Source organism: Physella acuta, unplaced genomic scaffold, assembly GCF_028476545.2.
Source record: "Physella acuta isolate Inbredline_101_S28 unplaced genomic scaffold, ASM2847654v3 ptg000967l, whole genome shotgun sequence".
NCBI classification, from domain to species: domain Eukaryota; kingdom Metazoa; phylum Mollusca; class Gastropoda; family Physidae; genus Physella; species Physella acuta.
In genome coordinates, this window is record NW_026732484.1 from 80,001 (window position 1) to 102,043 (window position 22,043).

A 22,043-nucleotide genomic window follows, 5' to 3' on the forward strand; every position below is an offset into this window, starting at 1 on the left:
TGGTCCAGGCCCTGACACACAGAAACCTCCCTTCATCCATTCTCGACATTCAAAAGTCCACACCAAACAAAACACTACGTAAAACCACTACGTACAATACATTACGTAGAACACAATACGTACACAACAAACTTTTTACACCAAACAAAACAATTCATATATAACAAAACACCCAGCCAAGTTGCCCAAGCAACCTCACTCCACGCGTGCGGTGCGCCACGCAGAAACCTGACCCGACCTACATCTCGCCGCGGGTCAAAAAAAGGAAGAAAATCACTCCGAGCGGTCAATTTATACTGACCGCTTCGGACGGAAGGGGACTCCGTGCCGTTCCCCATTGGACCACCATGCACTCCCAGATTCGCAACAAATAAAATAATAAAAAAATAATCCATTCACCCGCTCACATTCACCCCTTTTAAAAATCTTACAGTCCCTGTAAGACAAAAAAAATGCATATAACAATCTTAAAATAAAAAATGCACCCATCTCTTACACCAAGCCTATAAGCTTGAATGCAAAAAAAGAAACAATTTACAATAACATTAATCTTGCGTCTCTGTGCTTCCTAAAAAACTCAAGGCACCAAGATAGTGTTCCCTTCACTGAGGGCTGATTCGCGCTACTAGTCCTGTCGGTCGTTCATCCGTAAGGGCGAGGGGGGAGGGTCAGACTAGACCCGCCCGCTACTAATGGCACACATTGCCTGTCCATCCCGTCCACTACACAACACACCGTGTTCTGGTCTTGCGTCACCGTAGGCACACCGGTGGAGCGTCCGCTTGGTTGGTCCGAGATGACGCAACCGCCTTGAACCACTGGCTCTCCGACTGTTACCCGCCCCAACGATCGTGCCTCCGCTTCGACACACCTGTGGGGCGGGTGTCCAGTAGCCCTCTTTGTGGGTCAAGGAATTGACGTCATAGGCCTCTCGTTGTTCACCGGTCTGCCGTACACACCAGATCCGCGCCACGCCCGTGTGTGTTGTCCAGTCTAGACCACACGAGGCCGCCATCTTCATCACACGCCAGGTCCAGTGCCACACACCGTGCCTTGTCCAGCCACGCACACTGAAGGCTCGTCGAGGCACGTCTCTCCGCCAACCTGACTGGGTGTTTAAACAACAAACAATTCCTACACTAAACAAAAACTAAACACATATGGTTCCATAAAGGGCCTATCAAAAACAAAAAAATTTAACTAAGATACACCTAGCCCTAGCAAAAAAACAAAAATTTAACTAGACTAAAGCACTGACCCCACTCGTGCTACCAATTTGTAAGCCCTGCTAGGGGGGGATACCTTAAAATCTACCCTTCTAGGCTTAACTAACTAATCTGTCCGGTCAGTGCAACCGTGGTAGAACCCACAGTGGTTAAACCCTAACCTTAGTCTAAATAATAAGCTACTAAAATAAAACAAAAACTTTTACAGTTAATAAAATTTATTGCATGGAACCAAAAGTTATAAAAAAAAAGAATAGATAAAACTGACACAAAACAGAACCAAACGAAACAAACTTTTTACATCAAACAAAACATTACGTTTGACCATTTGCTGGTGTTGCGCCGACTTATGATGTCTAGGATGGTCCAGGCCCTGACACACAGAAACCTCCCTTCATCCATTCTCGACATCCAAAAGTCCACACCAAACAAAACACTACGTAAAACCACTACGTACAATACATTACGTAGAACACAATACGTACACAACAAACTTTTTACACCAAACAAAACAATTCATATATAACAAAACACCCAGCCAAGTTGCCCAAGCAACCTCACTCCACGCGTGCGGTGCGCCACGCAGAAACCTGACCCGACCTACATCTCGCCGCGGGTCAAAAAAAGGAAGAAAATCACTCCGAGCGGTCAATTTATACTGACCGCTTCGGACGGAAGGGGACTCCGTGCCGTTCCCCATTGGACCACCATACACTCCCAGATTCGCAACAAATAAAATAATAAAAAAATAATCCATTCACCCGCTCACATATATTATAGGATTTCGGTCTCTTATTAAGACAGACTGATGACAGACAGAGAATGCAAGTTAAATAAAAGCTTGTAAAAAATCAATTTAAGTCTACTCAAGGTTGACCAGTCTTGAGAGGTATAGTTGGCTGAGGTGTGACGTCATTTTTGGTGCTGGTCCTGGTTTTTAGTGAAGATTAATGACGTTGGTGGGAGGGGGAGGTAAAAATCATTAAAAATTAAAAAAAAGGCGATTTTGGATTGATGACCCCAGTGTAGGTATAAATCCAGTGATTCATTTACGATGTGTTTTTTTTACTTTCTCGTATATACGAAGTATAGAGAAAGTCTTGTAATCGTATCAGTGAGGTGTAAAACGTCGAGATTTGTAAAAATCTAAAACACGTGCAATTTTGATTTTTAATAGGGCTTGTAACTCTCGTTTTCTCTAGCCTTGAATTAGAAATCTCACTTGCCAGGGAAGGATTTAATTTACAAACTTAATCCATTGTTGGCACTACAAGATCATAAAGATAATTTTAAAGTAGAATTCTACTACACTATCTTGGATATGGGTGCACAGTCTGTTGAAGAGAGGTTCCAACTCCTTGATTATATATCCAATATAAAAAAAGATACCTGCGCATATACTTACTGAATGCAAACATTTAGAAACGTTGTTGGTTGACGCACATCACTAATAACGATATTGATGTTGCAGATCTTTGCAATGAGCTTCAAGTAATACCTCGAAGGCTTCCAAGGGAGCAGGACTTTACCCCCCTCCCCCGTCCCATTGGTGATAGGGTGAGGGTTAGGTTAGGGTTTAGGCTAGGTCAGGTTTAGAGTTGGTGTTAGTATTTATGTATTGATGTTGGGGTTAGGGTTAGCTATAGGTTTATGGTTGGGGTTTGTGTTCTTCGTGATGGGCTGAGGTTAATTGGTGGGGGGGGATACCTTCGTGGATGTTGGGAAGGGGGGATGTGATGTTTTAGACCGGCTTACCAAGCCTAAGTTACCATCAAATGTGCTTCTCTAAATAGTAAAAAAAAATGTTTCCTTGAGAATAATATTAACACTTCCAGTGTCTGTGGCGAGCAGACAACGCAGTTTTCCAAAAATTAAAATTAATCAAAATTACTTGCGTTCAAATTACTTGCGTTCAACTAAGACTCGTATACTGAGCAACAATTTCAATAGAATGCGATTACCCCTCGACACTGGAATTGAAGGAATTAGTAGAAAATTTTATAATCTACATGTAACGTTGATGAAATTGATAATAAATTAATGTCATTAGGCCCTATAAATTGGTTTTCTTATATATATATAAATATCTATCTATATATATATATATATATATATATATATATATATATATATATATATATATATATATATATATATATATATATATATATATATATATATATATATATATATATACATAATACACATACATACACTTAATTTGTGTACAAGGAGCGTTTTAATAAGTTTTGCCTAGGGCGCTAAATAACCTAAATAACAGACTACGGTCTACGCCAGATTGAAAATGTTGCTGTATCTTTCAATAAAAATCCCTGTGATAATGGTCAGTTGAAAAAGCTTTCTCCCCCTCCACCATTACTGGCCTCGTTAAGAAAATAGAATCGATCTATAGAAGACTGGAGAGGTGCGGAATCTTGGGCTGGCGGGCGGGGTATAAAGATGGTGTCATAAATAATACTTTTTTTTCTATACATTTTTTCAGACGGTGGGCCAGAGATTTCACTTGTGCTGACCTGATTTAGAAGCATATTTTGTCAGTGATGTCTAGACGATGGCAATTGACTTTTTAAAATGTATTACACCTAAAATAATTGTCTTGCGACAATCTTGCTTTCTATTTTTGCCGACCAAGAAAAGAGTCTTTAATTAAAGTGTCTATACTCATAGTGCGATAGTCAAAATTTCAAATTTATTTCTTAATAAGGAAAGGCTGGTATTAATAAATTGAGCCTCTATATGCAAATTTGTAGAGCCTTCTTAGAGCATGCATATATATATATATATATATATATATATATATATATATATATATATATATATATATGCATAACTGTAACCAAGTAGTAGTAGTAGCAGCGGCAGCAGCATGTGTGTCGTTCTTTGTTAGGTCTTGTGCGACCCTTTCCTCACGGCACCCAAATGCGACAGAGGCGTGTACAACCTCCTGTCTGTAGGTATTCGCCCGCGGCTTAGGAAATCCCACCTCTAGGCCGAGGACACCTCATTTGGTACCGATCCACCCACCTGATATAAAGAAGCACACTCTGCCCGCAGGTTCAATATTACTTCACTTTATTTCTTCATGAATAATCACAGTTCAGATAATTAGGTGAATCTCAACAGACCTCCACTGTCACAGGCCCACACACTGTATCACTCCGTAACTCATTCTACTAACACTTGTATCTCACATCTTCTGTCTCTCAGCTCACATCTTCGATCTCTACGTTTCTGCATACATCTGTCTCGCTCTACATCTTCTGTCTGGCTCTCGCTCTCTGATAACCAAAAGTATCGCGCTTATATCTACACAGTCACGCGCAGATGTACATCCGGTGTTGTCAACAATGTCAAACCATTCTATTTCGATACCAACTATTGCATCGTTTCTATTAATAACTTGTCCATTTTTCTTCAAGTTGACAAGTAAAATTCTATTTTAGTCAGTTGCAACTATAAATAACTCAGTTCAGTTCTGGCCTTGACCATGTCCTTTTTGACAGACACTATTACGTTGTTTTTGTAACTACACTAGTTACATATAAAGGGCTTTAAGTCTGACCAACAGTTTTTCCATACGGCGTAGTCATCTATAGAGGTGTATACAAAAAATTAGCCAGATGAAAAGACGGTAAGCGCCCTAAAATCCGTTTTTGAATCACCCTCTGTTTTTCCCATAAAATACAAAGATTATATAGGATTATACGACTGGTCAGATTTGACCCATTTACCGAATTTTCCCGGACATGGCGAGTTTTTTGTGATACCCCAAGGCGTTCTCCTACCACCTCACAAAATTTCAAGGGGGGGTCGTCGGAGGAAATATTTTTTCGTAATATAGCCCATATAAGGCGCCGGTCAGTCGAGGTCAGTTTTGACCCCCTCTCCATAGACTTTTCGGCAAACCGTCACCGGCCCTCTTGTTCTATCGCCCCAAGGCACCGTCGTTCCAAATTTGACGCGCCTGCGGCGCCGGGAAGTTCTCTATCGGGCACCTGACCACTTTGCTTTATATATATATAGGCCTATATAAGCGCAAACAGAAAAAAGCGCAAACGGAAAAAAGCGCAAACAGAAAAAAGCGCAAACGGAAAAAAGCGCAAACATTTTTCGTTGTGTTTTTTCTGGTTGCGCATTTTTCTGTTTCTGTTTGCGCTTTTTTCCGTTTGCGCTTTTTTCTGTGTGCGCTTTTTTCTCTTTGCGCTTTTTTCCGTTTGCGCTTTTTTCTCTTTGCGCTTTTTTCTGTGTGCGTTTTTTTCTCTTTGCGCTTTTTTCCGTGTGCGCTTATTTCCGTTGCGCTTTTTGATTTGCGCTTTTTTCCGTTGCGCTTTTTTCCGTTGCGGTTCTTTCTGGGAACCGAGATACCCGGCTAGTCGGCTGACCTTCAGCACTGGATCAGACATCGCGTTCCATTAAATTCTTTATAAAAAAAAAAAGGGCGACAAAATTGATTTTGCAGCGTAATGTTGCTTGTTAAAAGAGAGAGGAAGGACGCTTTAGGCCAGATCCAACCCAATAGGTTTTCTAGGAGATTTCGAGTTGAAGTGGGTTGATTTTTAAGTAAATGTATAGCTGATACACTCTAATTAGATAATAAGTTACGAATTGGTTTAATATAAATTAATTAATTAATTTAATATATATATATATATATATATATATATATATATATATATATATATATATATATATATATATATATATATATATATATATATATATATATATATATATATATAACCATTATTAACGTGACTAGTCTGTGCGATGATGTTAGATACAGGCTACACTACTGACCCACTATGTTTGATACAGGCTACATTACTGACCCACTATGTTTGATACAGGCTACACTACTGACCCACTATGTTTGATACAGGCTACATTACTGACCCACTATGTTTGATACAGCATTACTGACCCACTATGTTTGATACAGGCTAAACTACTGACCCACTATGTTTGATACAGGCTACACTACTGACCCACTATGTTTGATACAGCATTACTGACCCACTATGTTTGATACAGGCTACATTACTGACCCACTATGTTTGATACAGGCTAAACTACTGACCCACTATGTTTGATACAGGCTACATTACTGACCCACTATGTTAGATACAGGCTACATTACTGACCCACTATGTTTGATACAGGCTACACTACTGACCCACTATGTTTGATACAGGCTACACTACTGACCCACTATGTTTGATATGGGCTACAGTACTGACCCATTTTGTTTGGTTACAGGCTACACTACAGGCTACACAACTGACCCATTTTGTTTGTTTTATGATACACCAAGGCGTTCTCACAAAATCACCTCACAAAATTTCAAGGGGGGTCGTCGGAGGAAATATTTTTTCGTAATACAAGCTACATTACTGACCCACTATGTTTGATATAGGCTACACTACTCCTCTTCTTCTTCTTCGTTCTTAATTATTAGTGTTGAAGGGGATCGAGAATTATCTGCCAGTGGGTTTGAACTCGAGACTTTGTTCAAATTTATCAACCATGAGCTTTTTGCCGACTCGACCACGCCTCCAACACAATTAAGCGTTACGTGTCAACTGGTTATGCGACATTGAGGCCATTGACTCCGATTTCAGCCTGCTTTTCTTTTTGGATTTGCTTCCATAGCCTTTGCCCAACCAAGAACAAACTACAAGGCAGCAGTTGTTTTAATTTTGGAGTTGTCTCTCCTAGAAGAGTGGCTGTCCCCAGCTAACGAGCCTCATCTGCCCGGGGGTTCGAACTGGAGACTTTTCGGTTTAGCAACCATGAGCTTTACCGACTCGACCACGCCGACCCCTGGTTACACTACTGACCCACTATGTTTGATACAGGGAGGTGTAAAATGTCGAGATTTGTGAAAGTCTCGATTTCGATTTTTTGCATGATTACAATACTTTCTCTACACTTCGTATGGGAGAAAGTAAAAAAGAGCCAGATTTGTTTACATTTAAATTACAAACTTTTAGAAATTGTTTACTTTATCGTACTGAGGATGTATTGTTATCGTGTAAAAACTCAAAATCGAGATTTTTACAAGTATACAAGTCTCGACGTTGTACCTTGAGCAAAATTGTGTCGTCACACTCTCTACTACGCCCCCCCCCCCCCCCCATCATCAGTCCAAACCTCACTTTATTGTGTTCAGCTCTGCTCACTGAGCATAATTATAGAAGCGTGTACGATAATGTTACAGTGATTTAATTGGACTTGATTATCTGTAATTTAGAGGGAGCGGAGAGGGAGCGGAGAGAGAGAGAGAGAGAGACGAGGGTCGTTAAATAGCGAATGTTTAAATATCTAGGAGCATGTGATTATTTTTGTGATAAATATATTTAATGTTATTTCTATTTAAATTAAGAAACACTTTGGTAAAAAAATGTAAGCATTAGACCCAGCTGTTGTTCCTCAATGTTATGCACTGTTTTAAACAAGAATATAAATGAAACGTGAACCTGTCTGTACAGGTTTGCCTGGCAACAAAATAAATTGTGTCAAACCGGAAGTGTTATATGTAGCGATAGTAACTAATTTTAAGTGAGACTACACCTTTCTTTTGATCGCCATGAAACTTTGAGAAGATGTTCAGAATGCTCCTAACAAGGTTCCTGCAAAAATAATTTTTGAATTTTAGAGGGACGGCGCCCCGGCAGCGTGCATTCAGCCTACGTAGCTCCCCCGTGAGCACTTTGACGAATAAATTCGTTTTATTGTGTAATATACACTATGAATACGGTTACTATAATCGCCACTACATGCAATGAGGCGCGCCTGTCGACGCCCCGGTGAGTGGGCGACCTGTAGCAGTACATGTGCACTATGGCGCCCACATTCGTTTTAAAGAGCCTTGGCTCAAGAGAGCGCATAGCAACGCCTCTAAAATATGGGCGGTCGCAAAGGTATGTTCTGCCTCACTATAACTGAAGGTGATTAATGTACTTTTAAAGCTTTCATCAAGCACATATATACAGGTTAATGGGTGGTAGTGTGGACAAAAGCCGCGCCCCAAATAACTCGGTTTTAGAAAACAAGGCTACGAGTCTAAAAATACACGATGAAATGCTTTAAAAATATTGGTTCAGCCAGTAGCAACGCGAGAGACGGGTACGCTAGCTCATTATAAACAACTGATACTGGAAATAAACTGTGCAAGAGACTATAGGCTTGACTTAAGCACAGACTAGGGTGTCGCTTTACCTACTTTTGCCCCCCCCCCTCCCCCTCCCTCCCTCCTCCTCCCTTCCCCCCCCCCCCCCCCCCCCCCCCCGCCGAACGAAATGGAATTTATATAGAAAATATTAATATACTTTTAACAGTGCCCCCCCCCCCGAACGAAATGGAATTTGTATAGAAAATATATACTTTTAACAGTGTCGTCGTCGTCCCATCCCCCCCCCTCCCACCACCCGGAGAAAAATAACTGGAAGAAACACTGAAACTGCTGTCTTGGTAACGATGTCAGCCGAAAAAAGACCAAGTCTAGTTTTGATGTATTTACACAAGTTTAGTGGTCATTTCAAAAATATTATACTTTAAAGTCTTTTTATCAAAGTTTACAGCAATTCTGATTAGATTATAGAAGTTAGTGTTCAATAACCTGAGTAGGGCAGAAAAAGAACGTATAAGAAAAATTCGTTTGAATGAGATGCTATAAATTTGCTTGCAAGTTAAATAAACCGGGAGCGATCTCCCCTAAACTTTCTCGAATATTCTTATATGAAACAACAGGGGATGGCAACGCGGGATATAGACATGATTTTTAATCCGTTTTAAATACTTTAACTTTTTAAAATAAAATAAAGTCTCGTAGAAAAAAGAATTGCACACCAAGTGAACGCCAAATAAAATGTGCATAATAGTGCGGAATATTATTAGTGCTTTATAAATTCATATTCGTTTTTTTGAAAAATCGGAAATAGCGAAAATTACTACTTTCGGTCAATGGAAATTACTCAATTTTTTTAACAGAAGGCTGAGAATTAGATCTTTTTCTTATACTCATATGTGATATTGCGTATATTTATCTGAAACAGTACTCAAGTTATAGGATTTGAAAAACCAAAAGTAGAAAAAGTTCCACTTCCGGTTATCGGAAATCGCTCAAAAGTTGATACGGATCTACGATTTTTATATAATACTTATATATGAAATTTCATCAACCTAGCTGTAACGGTACTCAACGTGTTTACAGACATCCACACACACACACACATCCACACACACACAGACTTTGTTTTTCTGACTCAGTGAGCTGTAAAACGTCGAGATTTGCAAACAATCTTGATTTTTTTTTTTTTTTTTGCGCGATTACAAGACTTTTTCTCTATACTTCGTATAAACGAGAGAGTAAAAACTAAACGTCCCTCCATTTTAAAATAATTTTAATAAAAAAATAATTCCTGAACTTGAAGAAAAATGTACTGAAATAATAACTTGACCCAAACAACAACCAACTAAGCGATTTAGATTAACCCCGCCCATTTAACCGCTGTGTAGGCCTTTTTCAACGAGGATAAGTATACAACATTTTTGCAACATGGTCACAACAACACTCCTTAAAACAACACTCCTTAAAAGTGAACACACCTTAAAGGAAACAAATTTCACGTCGTAGCCATTAAAACCACTACGGCATTTAAAAAGAAAAATCTCAAGGCTCCGCTAACAATGTATTTTCATAACTGAAATTGATATTACGTCTTAAACATAAATAAATGTAGTTTTTAAAGCGATTAGGCTTTCATATACTGAAAAATTTTTTTGAAATCGGAGGCGACAGACTAGCGTAAGCATTAATAGATTAATAAAATAGAGGCAAGGTTTTGAACTTAGAAATATAAATGTGTTAAAGGTCATATTATCATATTTACTATCATATATATATATATATATATATATATATATATATATATATATATATATATATATATATATATATATATATATATATGTAGCCTATATATTAATATATATATATAGCCTATATATTAATATATATATATATATATATATATATATATATATAGGCCTATATATATATATAGCCTATATATTAATATATATATATAGCCTATATATATATATATATATATATATATATATATATATATATATATATATATATATATATATATATATATATATATATATATATATAATTTATATAATTTTATAATGAAATAATATGCACAATAAAAATGGCATATGAATAATATTTAATTTTAGCGCATGTATCCGTAGACTTAAAAAAGAATTCAAATTTACTCGGTGGGGTAACTGAGGGTGTCACCCCACTTCTCCATAAATACGCATTTTTATTTTGGTGTCACCCATTTACCACCTATATGATTATTTTGACTGGATAAAGCACTGTTTTAACCGTGCGATTTTTCGATTTGGTATCACCCCCAAAATGGTGTCACCCGCCATATGATCAGAGATGTAGCTAGGGGCGAGAAAAGAAACAATTGTATTAACGCTTAATGTACGATTGATTTCACTAGCCAGTTTTGCTAAGAGGAGACGCGACTAGTTCTTTGTATGATTCTTATAGATTCTCTTAACTTCAATGTGAGAGATGAGATACTTTTACTTGATTGCATTACATCTTACCTGCATCACTGCATTAAAAAGAAATAAATATTACGGATTCTTGTATCGCTATCCGATCAGTAAAATAGCAGACTGCAGTGTGTCTTCCAGACTTTTTTCTCCGGGGGGTGGGGGGCGAACTAAAGTTTCCGGGAGGGCGAACACTGTTAAAAGTATATATTTTCTATATAAATTTCATTTCGTTCGGGGTGGGGAGGGGGTGTAGTAGACTCAGCCCCCCTCCCCCCCCCCCCCCGAAAATATGCCTGGAAGAAACACTGGCAGACTGTCGGTGCGGGTGGTGGAAAGCGAAACTCTTTGCCAAAATTTTAAGAGAGAAGAAAACTAGTATATTGTACTGAATATATATATTTTTATTGCTTTTTTCATAACACTTTGTTCAACCTGATAATTTTAAATTGTAATAGACTATAATCGAAATTTTTCTTAAGACACGACCAAAAGTAGACACCTTCTACAAAGTACACTCTAAAACAGTGATTCTTAACTTTTTGGAGGTACCGAACCCCACCACTTTCATATGCGCATTCACCAAACCCTTCTTAGTAGTTGTATCGTCCACACTGACAAAATCCGATCGTGAATCATACGAGTCGGGTGTGTGTCTTGACCTCCGCGGAAGCCCTGAGACTGAATTTCGAACCTCTTGGGTTCGATGGAACCTACTGTACTAAACTCTTTTGATTTTATTCTTTTTATTCCTTTCGGCTTCCTAAGGAGCATAGGCGTAGGCAATACTTCGTCAACTCACTTTATTTTTATGAAGATGAAACCTAATTATCCAGCCTCCCTCTTCTCTATTTCAAACGATTTCCTTCAGGACTTATTTATATTTGGTCTGGACTTCTTTGGTGTGGACTTCACACATGCACCTGCATAGTGATGCTATTTTTTGTCTTTCTCATATTGTGCCCTAACCACTACCTTTTCATTCTCCACTGTCTTTAACCTAGCTCCGAGCCATACAGTAAAAGATACATCATATTTAGCTATAGGTCATGATTGAGTTTTTTGACAATGCATATGGATTCCACATTGACTTAGAATATTAATATGCATTTTATCGCTGCTGATTCTAATCATTAAACCGGTTATTACAGCTTCTTCAACCAGTACAATTAGTTCTGCATTTGTTGTTGACTGTGGACGAGAAGGCAGCGTACATCTTATAAATCAAAGACTTAGAGCTGTTGTGTCTGTTGGATTCCATTTTTTTCCCTCTAGCTTATTCATTATACATTTAACCAGTAAACGAAATACCCATATCGAATTCCAATGTGTACAATAATTTGCTAGGGATCATCCATAAATGACGTCACGCTTTTTTTTGACGATTTTTACCTCCCCCCCTCCCCTCCGTCACAAGTCGTCACAAAAAGTCAGACCCCCCCCCCCCTAAAATTACGTCACACCTCAACCTACAACCCCCCTCAAAATTGCAGTTGAATTTTTTTAAAACATCGATATTTTTCCAAAATCTTGTCTAAACTATTACAATTTATTAAAACAGTTATCTAAAACGCGAAATAACGTCTAAAATTCGTTTTCTAACATTGCTTTTTTATAATGCAAAAATGTGACGTCGCAACATCTGAACCCCCCCCCCCCCCCTCATCACACATCGTCACAAAATTACGGACCCCCCTCCCCCTATTGTATGTCAATTGTATGACCTTAATCGAACAAACTTATAATCCAACTATGTACTATATATCATAACAGAGACTGTTACAAAGATAAAACATAATAAACCGGGAGTGATCTCCCCTAAACTTTCTCGAATATTCTTATATAAAACAACAGGGGATGAGAACTCGGGCTATAGACATGATTTTTAATCCATTTTAAATACTTGAAGTTTTAAAAATAGAATAAAATCTCGTAGACAAAAGATTGCACACCAAGTGAACGCCAAATAAAAAAGTGCATAATAATGCGCAATATTATTAGTACTTTAAAAATTTACATTAGTTTTTTGAGAAATCGAAAGTAGCGTAAATTAGTACTTCCGGGCAACGGAAATTACTCAAAATTTGACAGAAGGTAGAGAATTAGATCTTATACTTACATGTGAAATTTCATTTATCTATCTGAAATAGTACTCAAGTTATAGGCTTTGAAAAATTCAAAGTAGAAAAAGTACCACTTCCGGTTATCGGAAATCGCTCAAAAGTTGATACGGATCTACGATTTTGATAAAATACTTATATATGAAATTTCATCAACCTAGCTGTAACGGTACTCAAGTTATCGTGTTTACACACGGACACACACACAGACAGACAGACAGACAGACACACACACAGACATACGGATAAGATTCCAAAATTATGTTTTTCCGTATCAGTGAGGTATAAAACGTCGAGATTTGTAAAAATCTCGATTTTTTTTTTTTGCACGATTACAAAACTTTCTCTATACTTCGTATATACGAGAAAGTAAAAAAAGACACTTTTGCATTAGGGGTCATCTATAAATGACGTCACGCTTTTTTGACGATTTTTACTTCCCCCTCCCCTCCGTCACAAGTCGTCACAAAAAGCCAGACCCCCCCCCCCCTAAAATGACGTCACACCTCAACCTACAACCCCCCCCCCCCCCCCTCAAAATTGCTGTTGAATTTTTGTTAAACATATACTTCGGATGTGATGAAGGACTGAGGTGTAATACGGTGAAAATTGTTAAAATTTCAAGTGATTTTTGTGTACGATTACAATACTTTCTCTATACTTCGTATATAGGAGAAAGTAAAAAAGACTTTACTAAACGAATTAGCACCTGCTACAAATTTCCCTCTAAACTCAGATGAGGTTTTTTTTTTCCTGACATTAATAATCATTTTTTAAAGGATAATGCATCTTTTGTGGAGTTTAATAGGCGTCGAGTAAAGCTTTAGGGAAAGACAATCATACATCGTAATTATTAAATTTTTCTGGACAGTCGCATACGCACACACACACACACACTACACACACACACACACACACATATATATATATATATATATATATATATATATATATATATATATATATATATATATATATATATATATATATATTTATATATATATATATATATATATATATCAGTTTGGCGCCCCCATATATCTATAATATAAGCGGGCTGTTAGTTTGTCAGTTCTTCCTCGTGTCTCCGCTATAGATTTTGGAACCATAAAAGTAAACATTGCACCATGCAATGCTTTTCAGTGGGGTTTGTTTATATAACGACTTAAATTTATTTTATAGTTACCACTGTTTTTACTCTTTTGCATAACGTAAAGAAAATATTAAATACACGCACATTGCTAAACCATATTAAACGGATCAATGTCAAATATCATTTTCGTTTAGATTCTTAGAAAAAGTGGATACATTTTAATAATAATAGGGTCGAAAAAAACGAATTAATTAAACTGTTTAGTAATATTCAAAGGGAGGTAATTTAAAAATAAATTCAACTCACGCTAATAAAAAATGTGAATGCAAAATATACGGACGTTCTAGAAGGAATTAGTGTTGCAATAACATAATTAGCAAAATGTGAATTCAAATTCCGCAGACGTCCATGAAGAAATTATTGTTGCAATAATAAAATGTGAATGCAAATTTATGAGTGTTGTCTTTTGTGTTTGTGTGTTGCTTTTCTGTTTTAGTTTGTGTTGTGTTTGTGTTAAGGTTGTGTTTGTGTTGTGTTTGTGTTTAGTTTTGTTCTGTTCCTAAGTTGGTACATTTAAAAAAAGATTTACCGTGGCGCCGGGAGGGGTCTGCATTTGATTGAACTAATGAAACAAAAGGGCCACTTACTTCGTATTTATCATTTGTTGTTATTCCTTGTTATTCCTTGTTTTCTAGGTTTCCGTGGCACAACTGTGTACAGTTAAAATAATTATCAGCTGACACAAATATGTAATAAAATTTAAAAAGATACAATGGATCAAACTCCAATATAGACAACCGAGAATTCCACATCTTCACATTGTCGCTAACGTACGAGAATAGGTAAACGCATTTACTACAGGACTAGACTAGATCTAATCTAGGTCAGCTATCGTTTTAGGTACGTAAAATAGGCCGAAGCTAGATCTAGTAATGTGAAAAAAAAGGGTGACTCCTCAATTTCTTAAAAATATTCTACATGTTTAGAAAGATTTAGTATTAAAAATTACAAAAATGTTTTAAGCTTTCATTCGTGTATGTGTTTTAAAAAACAATTGTATTAAAACTTTTCAGTAATAAATAAAGATTAGCGATGTTTTCAACAGATGCAAACAAGCTAATTTACTTTAGCAGCCATCTTGTTTAAGTTTTTTGGTAACATTTTAGCTAGAGATTCAGGGGAAACCACTCTAATTTACAGACGGCCGCTGTTTATATAGCAAATCTTGCTCGCCAACAAGGCTGTTTAAAGTTCATTTCTGGCCTTTGTTGATATATTTAAACATTGCTTTTGGTTTATTATTCAATTATCTATTATATTTGACACAAAGTATAATAATATACTTGTATTAAGGTCATATTAATGAGCCACCTTTCTCGCACATTACTAACCTCGGCCGATTTTACGTAGATAAATTTGTCCTAAATATAGACTCGTGATACTCTAAGTCTTAGACGTATTTTTTATGTACAAAGTATAATTATAGATCTTCTTGAACTAGAATCTAGATATAACCATTATACTCATAGCCAGTATTATGCCTATCACTAGATCTATCTAAAATTAAAAACGAAAGAGATTAGGTTGTTAAATAACGTTTTAACTTGATTATAATCATTATAATATAATGGAGTATGTAAGATTCTCGGCCCTTCTAAGTAGATAGATTTCTATATGAATTAGTTTTATTTGTATGTGTAGGCTGACGTATTTGTAACATACCAAATCACCAGTTGAACACACACACCGTCGACTTTATTTAGAACTAGAAAAGTCTAGATCTAGAATCTAGATTCTAATATTTATTAATATACTTTCTATATAATATAGACTTATGTTAAATTACAATTATATCGTCATTAAAGTATGCTTCTGCCTTACTTACTTATAGTGATCTACAAGCTACTACTTATTTGACTTATAGTTATAGAGATGTACTTATTCTTAGTATCTTAGTCTAAATATATAATATAGATCTATATACTATAGCTTTCATATATAATTCACAATATACACTTGTTTAAAACGGCATCGACTAAACTCATCGAACTAGGAAATTTACAATGCATTTTATTTAAGAGGATATTGGAAGTACATCCTTTCCCACTTCTGTTTTGGAATGTATTGATACACAGTTTAGATCACAGCTACTCTCTCACTCTCTCTCTCTCTCCCCCGGCGTCAAACTGCCAGTGTTACGCCAAACTGTGAGATATTAGCTTACTCGTTTAAGTACGGTAAGCGGTATTACCAAATATAATAAACTTTTATGTTAATTTAAAAAATGTAAAACGTGTATGAATCTATGAATACACATTTTAAGCTATGCAATTGCTACGAGGCTCTTTTTCCTTTTGTTTTTAATATTAGTGTTAAATATCTCGACGAAAAGATATAATAATAATAATCATCTTTTGATGAATAGAAAAATATGTGCGTTTGTAATACTATACTTTCGTTCATTGACCTGGGAACCAACGAAGGTCACGCTTTGTAAAAACAAACGTTCAATTATTTCTGGCGATAAAGGTTCTCAAATAAGCATAGGCCTATATATATCGACAACGAATGTGTTTAACATTTATATTATCTACACTAGGAAAGCCTAATTGAATAAACATTGAGAACAAAAAATATAATTTAAAAAAAAAAACAGCTATATGTTCTTACTAAAAACAATTTTTTTGCGATTGGTAAAAAAAAAAATCACAACTGATTATAGGGGGAAGGGGGTAGACACTGGTAAAAGTTTATAATTTCTATATACATTCTATTCCTTTCGGGGTGGGGGGGGGGGGGTCCTGAAAGAAACACTGATCACGGCCCGGTGGACGTCGAAGGAAAGGTGTCAATTCTGCCTTAGGCCTACATGTCAATGACATGTTCCAGAAACTACGATGTAAATAAAAATAGATTTGGAAAGTTTTCTTTGTATTGTTTAATTTTAACCTTGCGTTTTTATTAACCGAAAGCCTTTAGTCGAAGTAATATTGAAGTTAGGTTAGCACCCAACCAGAGGTGAACTTTCCCATCGGTCTACAATTTCCTTTCCTCCGTGGCAATTTAAGGTGTAAAAGTTTATTTTTCTCAAGCCCAGTAGCGTGAATTCTATCAAATTGGGGTAATGTTTCTAAAAAAAATTTAAAAAGATTTGACCTCTCACTGAGCAAAATGTTTCGCTCTTTAAATTGTAGACATTAATAGGACCTACTGCTGAAACGGATGATGCAGAGGAAATTATTTCAAATAAATTTAAAAATTCCCCGGGTCTGATAGACACAGCCATTCAACCCCTGCGCACAAAAACGTATTGGGTTAAAAAGGTTTCTGATTCACCGACACTCTACCTGTAATATTAAAGGGAAGCAAATTAATATTTTTCAATTTATACATTTCAGTTATCTTTCTTTAAAAAAGCATCTTGGCTATCTTCTAATACATTTCGCGACAAACTATCATGTTCGTTAGTGGAAATATTAATACTTTAAAACACATTTTAAAAATATATTTCTCTGTGTAGTTCAACGTCTAATTACATTGACTGCTCAAAACTCTTTCATAAGGTTTTGATTTAAGAAATTTTCTTCTCGGAAAATTTTGAAAGAAATCCCAGTGTTATGGTTGATAATAGAGCAAGAATATTTATTTGAGCACATAACGACAACTAAACAAACATTAACAGTTTTTAAAAGAAACAACTAACCGTCCGCCCGACCCATAGTGTTTCTTTTATTTTTACTGGGGGAGAGGAAGGGGCATTCTATATTACTTTTGTCTCTATCGTGCTGACGGGTGGTAGGGTGATAGGGGTGAGTGTGATTCGGTGGGGGGGGGGGGGGGCATCCAAAGAAATGCTTGAAAGAAACTATGCCTACCAACCCTAAACCTAACAAAACATTTGAATAATAAAAACATCATAACGAAACACACAGTCAAGCTGCCAATGCAGCCTAAAAGGAAAGAAGATGAGTACAAAATTATGAAGACATTGAATGAAAGATTTTTGTTGGCTTCATTCAACTAAGCTCTCAAGCGCTATATTATTATGGAGTGATCCATAAATGACGTCACGATTTTGATGATTTTTAGCTCGCCCCCCTCCACACATCGTCACAAAAACCAGATCCCCCACAAAGGACATTACACCTTATCCTACACCCCTACGCTATTAAAACAGTTTCCTAAAACGCGATACAATAGCTAAAATTCAGTTTCTAACATTACTTTTTAAAATGCAAAAGTGTGAAGTCACACTATCTGAACCCCCCTCCACCTCATCTTTCATCGTCACAAAATTACACTCCCGCTCCCCCATACAAGTGTAACGTCATATTTGGACGACCCCTATTTCGAATACTGAATTCTATTCTTATAGTGTACCGAACCCAACCATTCCAAGAACAGACACCATGAATACACAGCACGGTACCAAAAGGCCCTCGCTCACACACATTTAAGGAAATACATATCTTACAGAGCAAACATAAGTTTAGATACAAGTAGCACCCCAGGCATAACATAATTGATAACAATAATTGTGATGTTCATTAATTTAACGGCAGTTTATCTCCACAGTAAGGCCAGACATCCAACTGAGCCATAGATAACCAATACACGCCCAAGTTGACTTGCCCGGTACAACTCGCTGGTCCCGCGAACGACATTGACAAAACGCAAAATTCACAGGAAATTTAAAGTGACAAGACAACGCGAGGCTTGAAAACAATTTCGTGCAATAAAAAAAAATAATTGAACCAAAATTGTTTAGTGGGTACTCCACATAAACAAATGAATTAAACAACATAAGGGAATGCAAACTATATAAAAAGATACAAAATTATTGGATAGCTTATATAATAATTAAACAATCAGTTTACATAAAGCTGACAGTGACATTCCTTAAAAGTGTCATACATAAAACATCACCTAATTAATTATCGTTCGCCCCTTAATACTACCACATCTCTTACTAATGCCACACAAAAATCACCGAAAAAACTGCTCAATTCAAATAAAAGAAATAACCCAGGCATCCACTTTAGTTTCATATGCAAACAATTGTTTCTGTCTGGGGGATCATCCATAAATGATGTAACACTTTTTGAAGATATTGCTTTTTAATGTCAGAGTGACGTCACACCATCTGACCCCCCCCCCCCTCCCCCTCACCACACACCGTCACAACATTACGGACCCCCCTCCCCTACGAGTGTGACGTAATTCATGGACGACAGCTTGTATCAACATCAGAGTTTCTTCCAGGCATCTCTTCGGGGGGGGGGGGGGGGGGGGGGCAAAGCCCCCCCCCCCCCCGAAATTTTTTTACCCCTCCCCCCCCCCCCCCCCGAACGAAATGAAATGTATATAATTTATATAGAAAATATATACTTTTAACAGTGTCCGCCCCCCCCCCCCCGAAGAAAGTTTACCGCCCCCCCCGAAAATTTCAAGTGCCCCCCCCCCCCCCCGGAGAAAAAAGTCTGGAAGAAACACTGATCAACATATGCATACAAGTGTTTCTATATTATATCAACAAGTATTTAGCTCGTGTACATTCACCTCTTTACGTCTTATACCTCTAAAGTTCCTTCAGTCTTGTACCTATACGTCTTACTGTACCTACGTGTATTTCTCAACTGCACTTTCATGTCTTTTTGTCTTGTAACTACGCGTCTGTCTTATACATATCTGTCTGCACTTTAAAGTGTAACTAACCCTAATTGAGTTGGGAACTATAGATTTTATCACTAGTCCCTCTGCCTCCCCTAATCCCTCATCTATATATATATAATTCTCTTCTTGGAGACCCTAGAAAACACCAAGCTGTAAGCGCGCTCCCAACCACCCCCACCCCTACATGGTCTGCTGAACTGTGGTTCACGCTAAATGTTTACAATCGTAGAGCCTGGGTTAGTGACGGCTATTAGGGGCAGATAATGTAGTTTGAAACGATTTTAAACTTAGGGGAGATAACTACGAGGAGTTTGCTTTCACTGGGGGGGGGGGGTAGAGGTTGGGGAAAGGAGGGGGGGGGTATCGTCCTTAACGAGCTACTGATAGTGTTTTAAAGCAAATATTTTCAGTGGCAGCATTGGTACTGTCGAATTCACAAATTATGAATTACTGAAAATTAGAAAATAAAACAACTAAATAGCGGCGTATGATATGCCGCGGGTCGACTCGTTGTTAATAATTTACCAAAGTAGGTCGCCCTAGTTAAAAACGGGAAATGTGGTCTTAATGACGTAATTTAGCAGCACGTGGGGAACTTTTTATGTCATGTGGGTGTTTAACATGACAAAATGGCGGATCACATAATTTGTTGACTTGCAACTTACATTCTTCTCTCAGAATAGCGGGTTTGGGTTTAACTTGTGGCGGAACAAGAAAAACAAAGCAACCCAACAAAAAAATAAATTAAATAAATAATTAAATAAATAAATAAATAAATATATATATATATATATATATATATATATATATATATTTATATATTTATATATTTATATATATATATATATATATAAATTGGCAATGAAATAGATAAAGTTAATAAATTAGTTCTGGCCAATTCCCTTATATAAAACTTGCCAATTAGAGATCTATCTATCAATCGCCGCAAACCACAAAGCGATAGCTCAAAACTTTTGAAGTGTTTTTAAAAAACGATTTTTATCTCATTTTATGCCCGCCAAAAATTGTGAAAATTGTGAAGTGTTACTCCATATCTGGAAGTGATGCGGATACAGGTTAAAGAATACAATGTTGTAGATAGAGTATAATATATTTTTTATTTCTTTCAAGGGTGACGGGGTGAGCGCTGGTGAGGGGTGGGGGGGGGGGGGGGGACTCGTGCTGTCGTATTTTAACTGTAAACTACCGCGGTCGCTAGTTCTGTCAACGGCTCTGACAAATTCCGATCAAAATCATAAGCCGGTGTTTCTTGATCTCCTCCGAACTCTTAGGGTTCAGGGGCGTAACTCAGAGGCGTAGTGACGGGGGAATACATATGTCCCCGGGCGCCGACCCAAGCCCATTTTAGCTGCTATTTTGAATATAAAAAATATATGTGGGGGGGGGGTAGGCGAATTGACAGTTTGTCCCCGGGCGCCGGAAGGGGTCGCTACGCCCCTGGCGGAACTACAGTACCGACAGAAACCGCCCAAAATCCGACCAAAACTGTTTTTTTTTTACACCTTGATGGAAGTGTTTTTTAGCAAATCCAAATAGACCATCTACTGTAGTGATTGATATACAGTAACTCACACCGTTGAATAGAAGAAAAAACTAAAGGAGCTGTGAAAGATAGGCAAATCTTCAAACCACCACCATGACTTATTGCTTATTGCTTATTGCTTCTCATTAAACAGTCTAATCAGTGGCGTAGCGAGGTCGGGTGTCACCCGGTGCGGCACTTAATGGTGTCAACCCCCCCCCCTCCCCAGAGGCGTAGACAAACTTTCAATTTTCGATTCGCACCCCCACCCCCCTTCCACCCTTGTCGGGATTTGTCAAATTTGCTCTTTTACTTTTTAACACTCGAATTAATAACTTTATTAAGTGGAATTATCATTTTTTCTCTATCATCATCATCATCATCATCATCATTCCTTTGTGGCCCCTGGGGAGCAAAGGGCTGCAAACACATCTCCAGCGGACTCGGTTTTGGGCTGCCCCCTTTATCTGTGCCCATGTGAGCCCAGCTGTTTTCGCCTCTTCTTCAATCGTTCTTCTCCATGTCTTCCTTGGCCGGCCCACCCACCGTTTTCCCTGGGGATTCCAGTCCAAAGCATGTTTTGCGATGTTTTCTTTTTTCTTTTCTTACTGTGTCCGATCCATCCCCATTTACGGACCTTGATATCTTTCTCTATTGGCTGTTGCTTTTTTTCTATATATAGTTTGCTATTTTTTTGCCTTTGTGTCACCACCCTAAATGGTGTCACCCGGTGCGGTCCGCACCCCCCCCCCCTACGCCACTGAGTCTAATAGTAGTGCACATGA

General features: G+C 37.4%; 1 protein-coding gene across 5 annotated transcripts in view; it reads right to left on the reverse strand.

Moving 5' to 3' along the window:
* The window catches only part of LOC131953971 (thrombospondin-2), a 25,786-nt gene extending 9,573 nt beyond the window's left edge, over positions 1 to 16,213 (reverse strand). Inside the window, exons 1-2 of one of the 5 annotated variants that reach the window (XM_059317427.1) lie at positions 16,105 to 16,213; positions 14,690 to 14,752 (exon numbers count right to left, since the gene is read on the reverse strand). In XM_059317427.1, coding sequence (XP_059173410.1) covers positions 14,690 to 14,703 — 14 coding nt within the window. In that variant the 5' untranslated portion in view covers positions 14,704 to 14,752; positions 16,105 to 16,213. Of the gene's footprint in view, positions 1 to 14,689; positions 14,779 to 15,764; positions 15,907 to 15,927 lie in introns of those variants that run through there. The other 4 variants (XM_059317426.1, XM_059317429.1, XM_059317428.1 and 1 more) reach the window with 4 other exon arrangements.
* Positions 16,214 to 22,043: the final 5,830 nt, after the last annotated feature.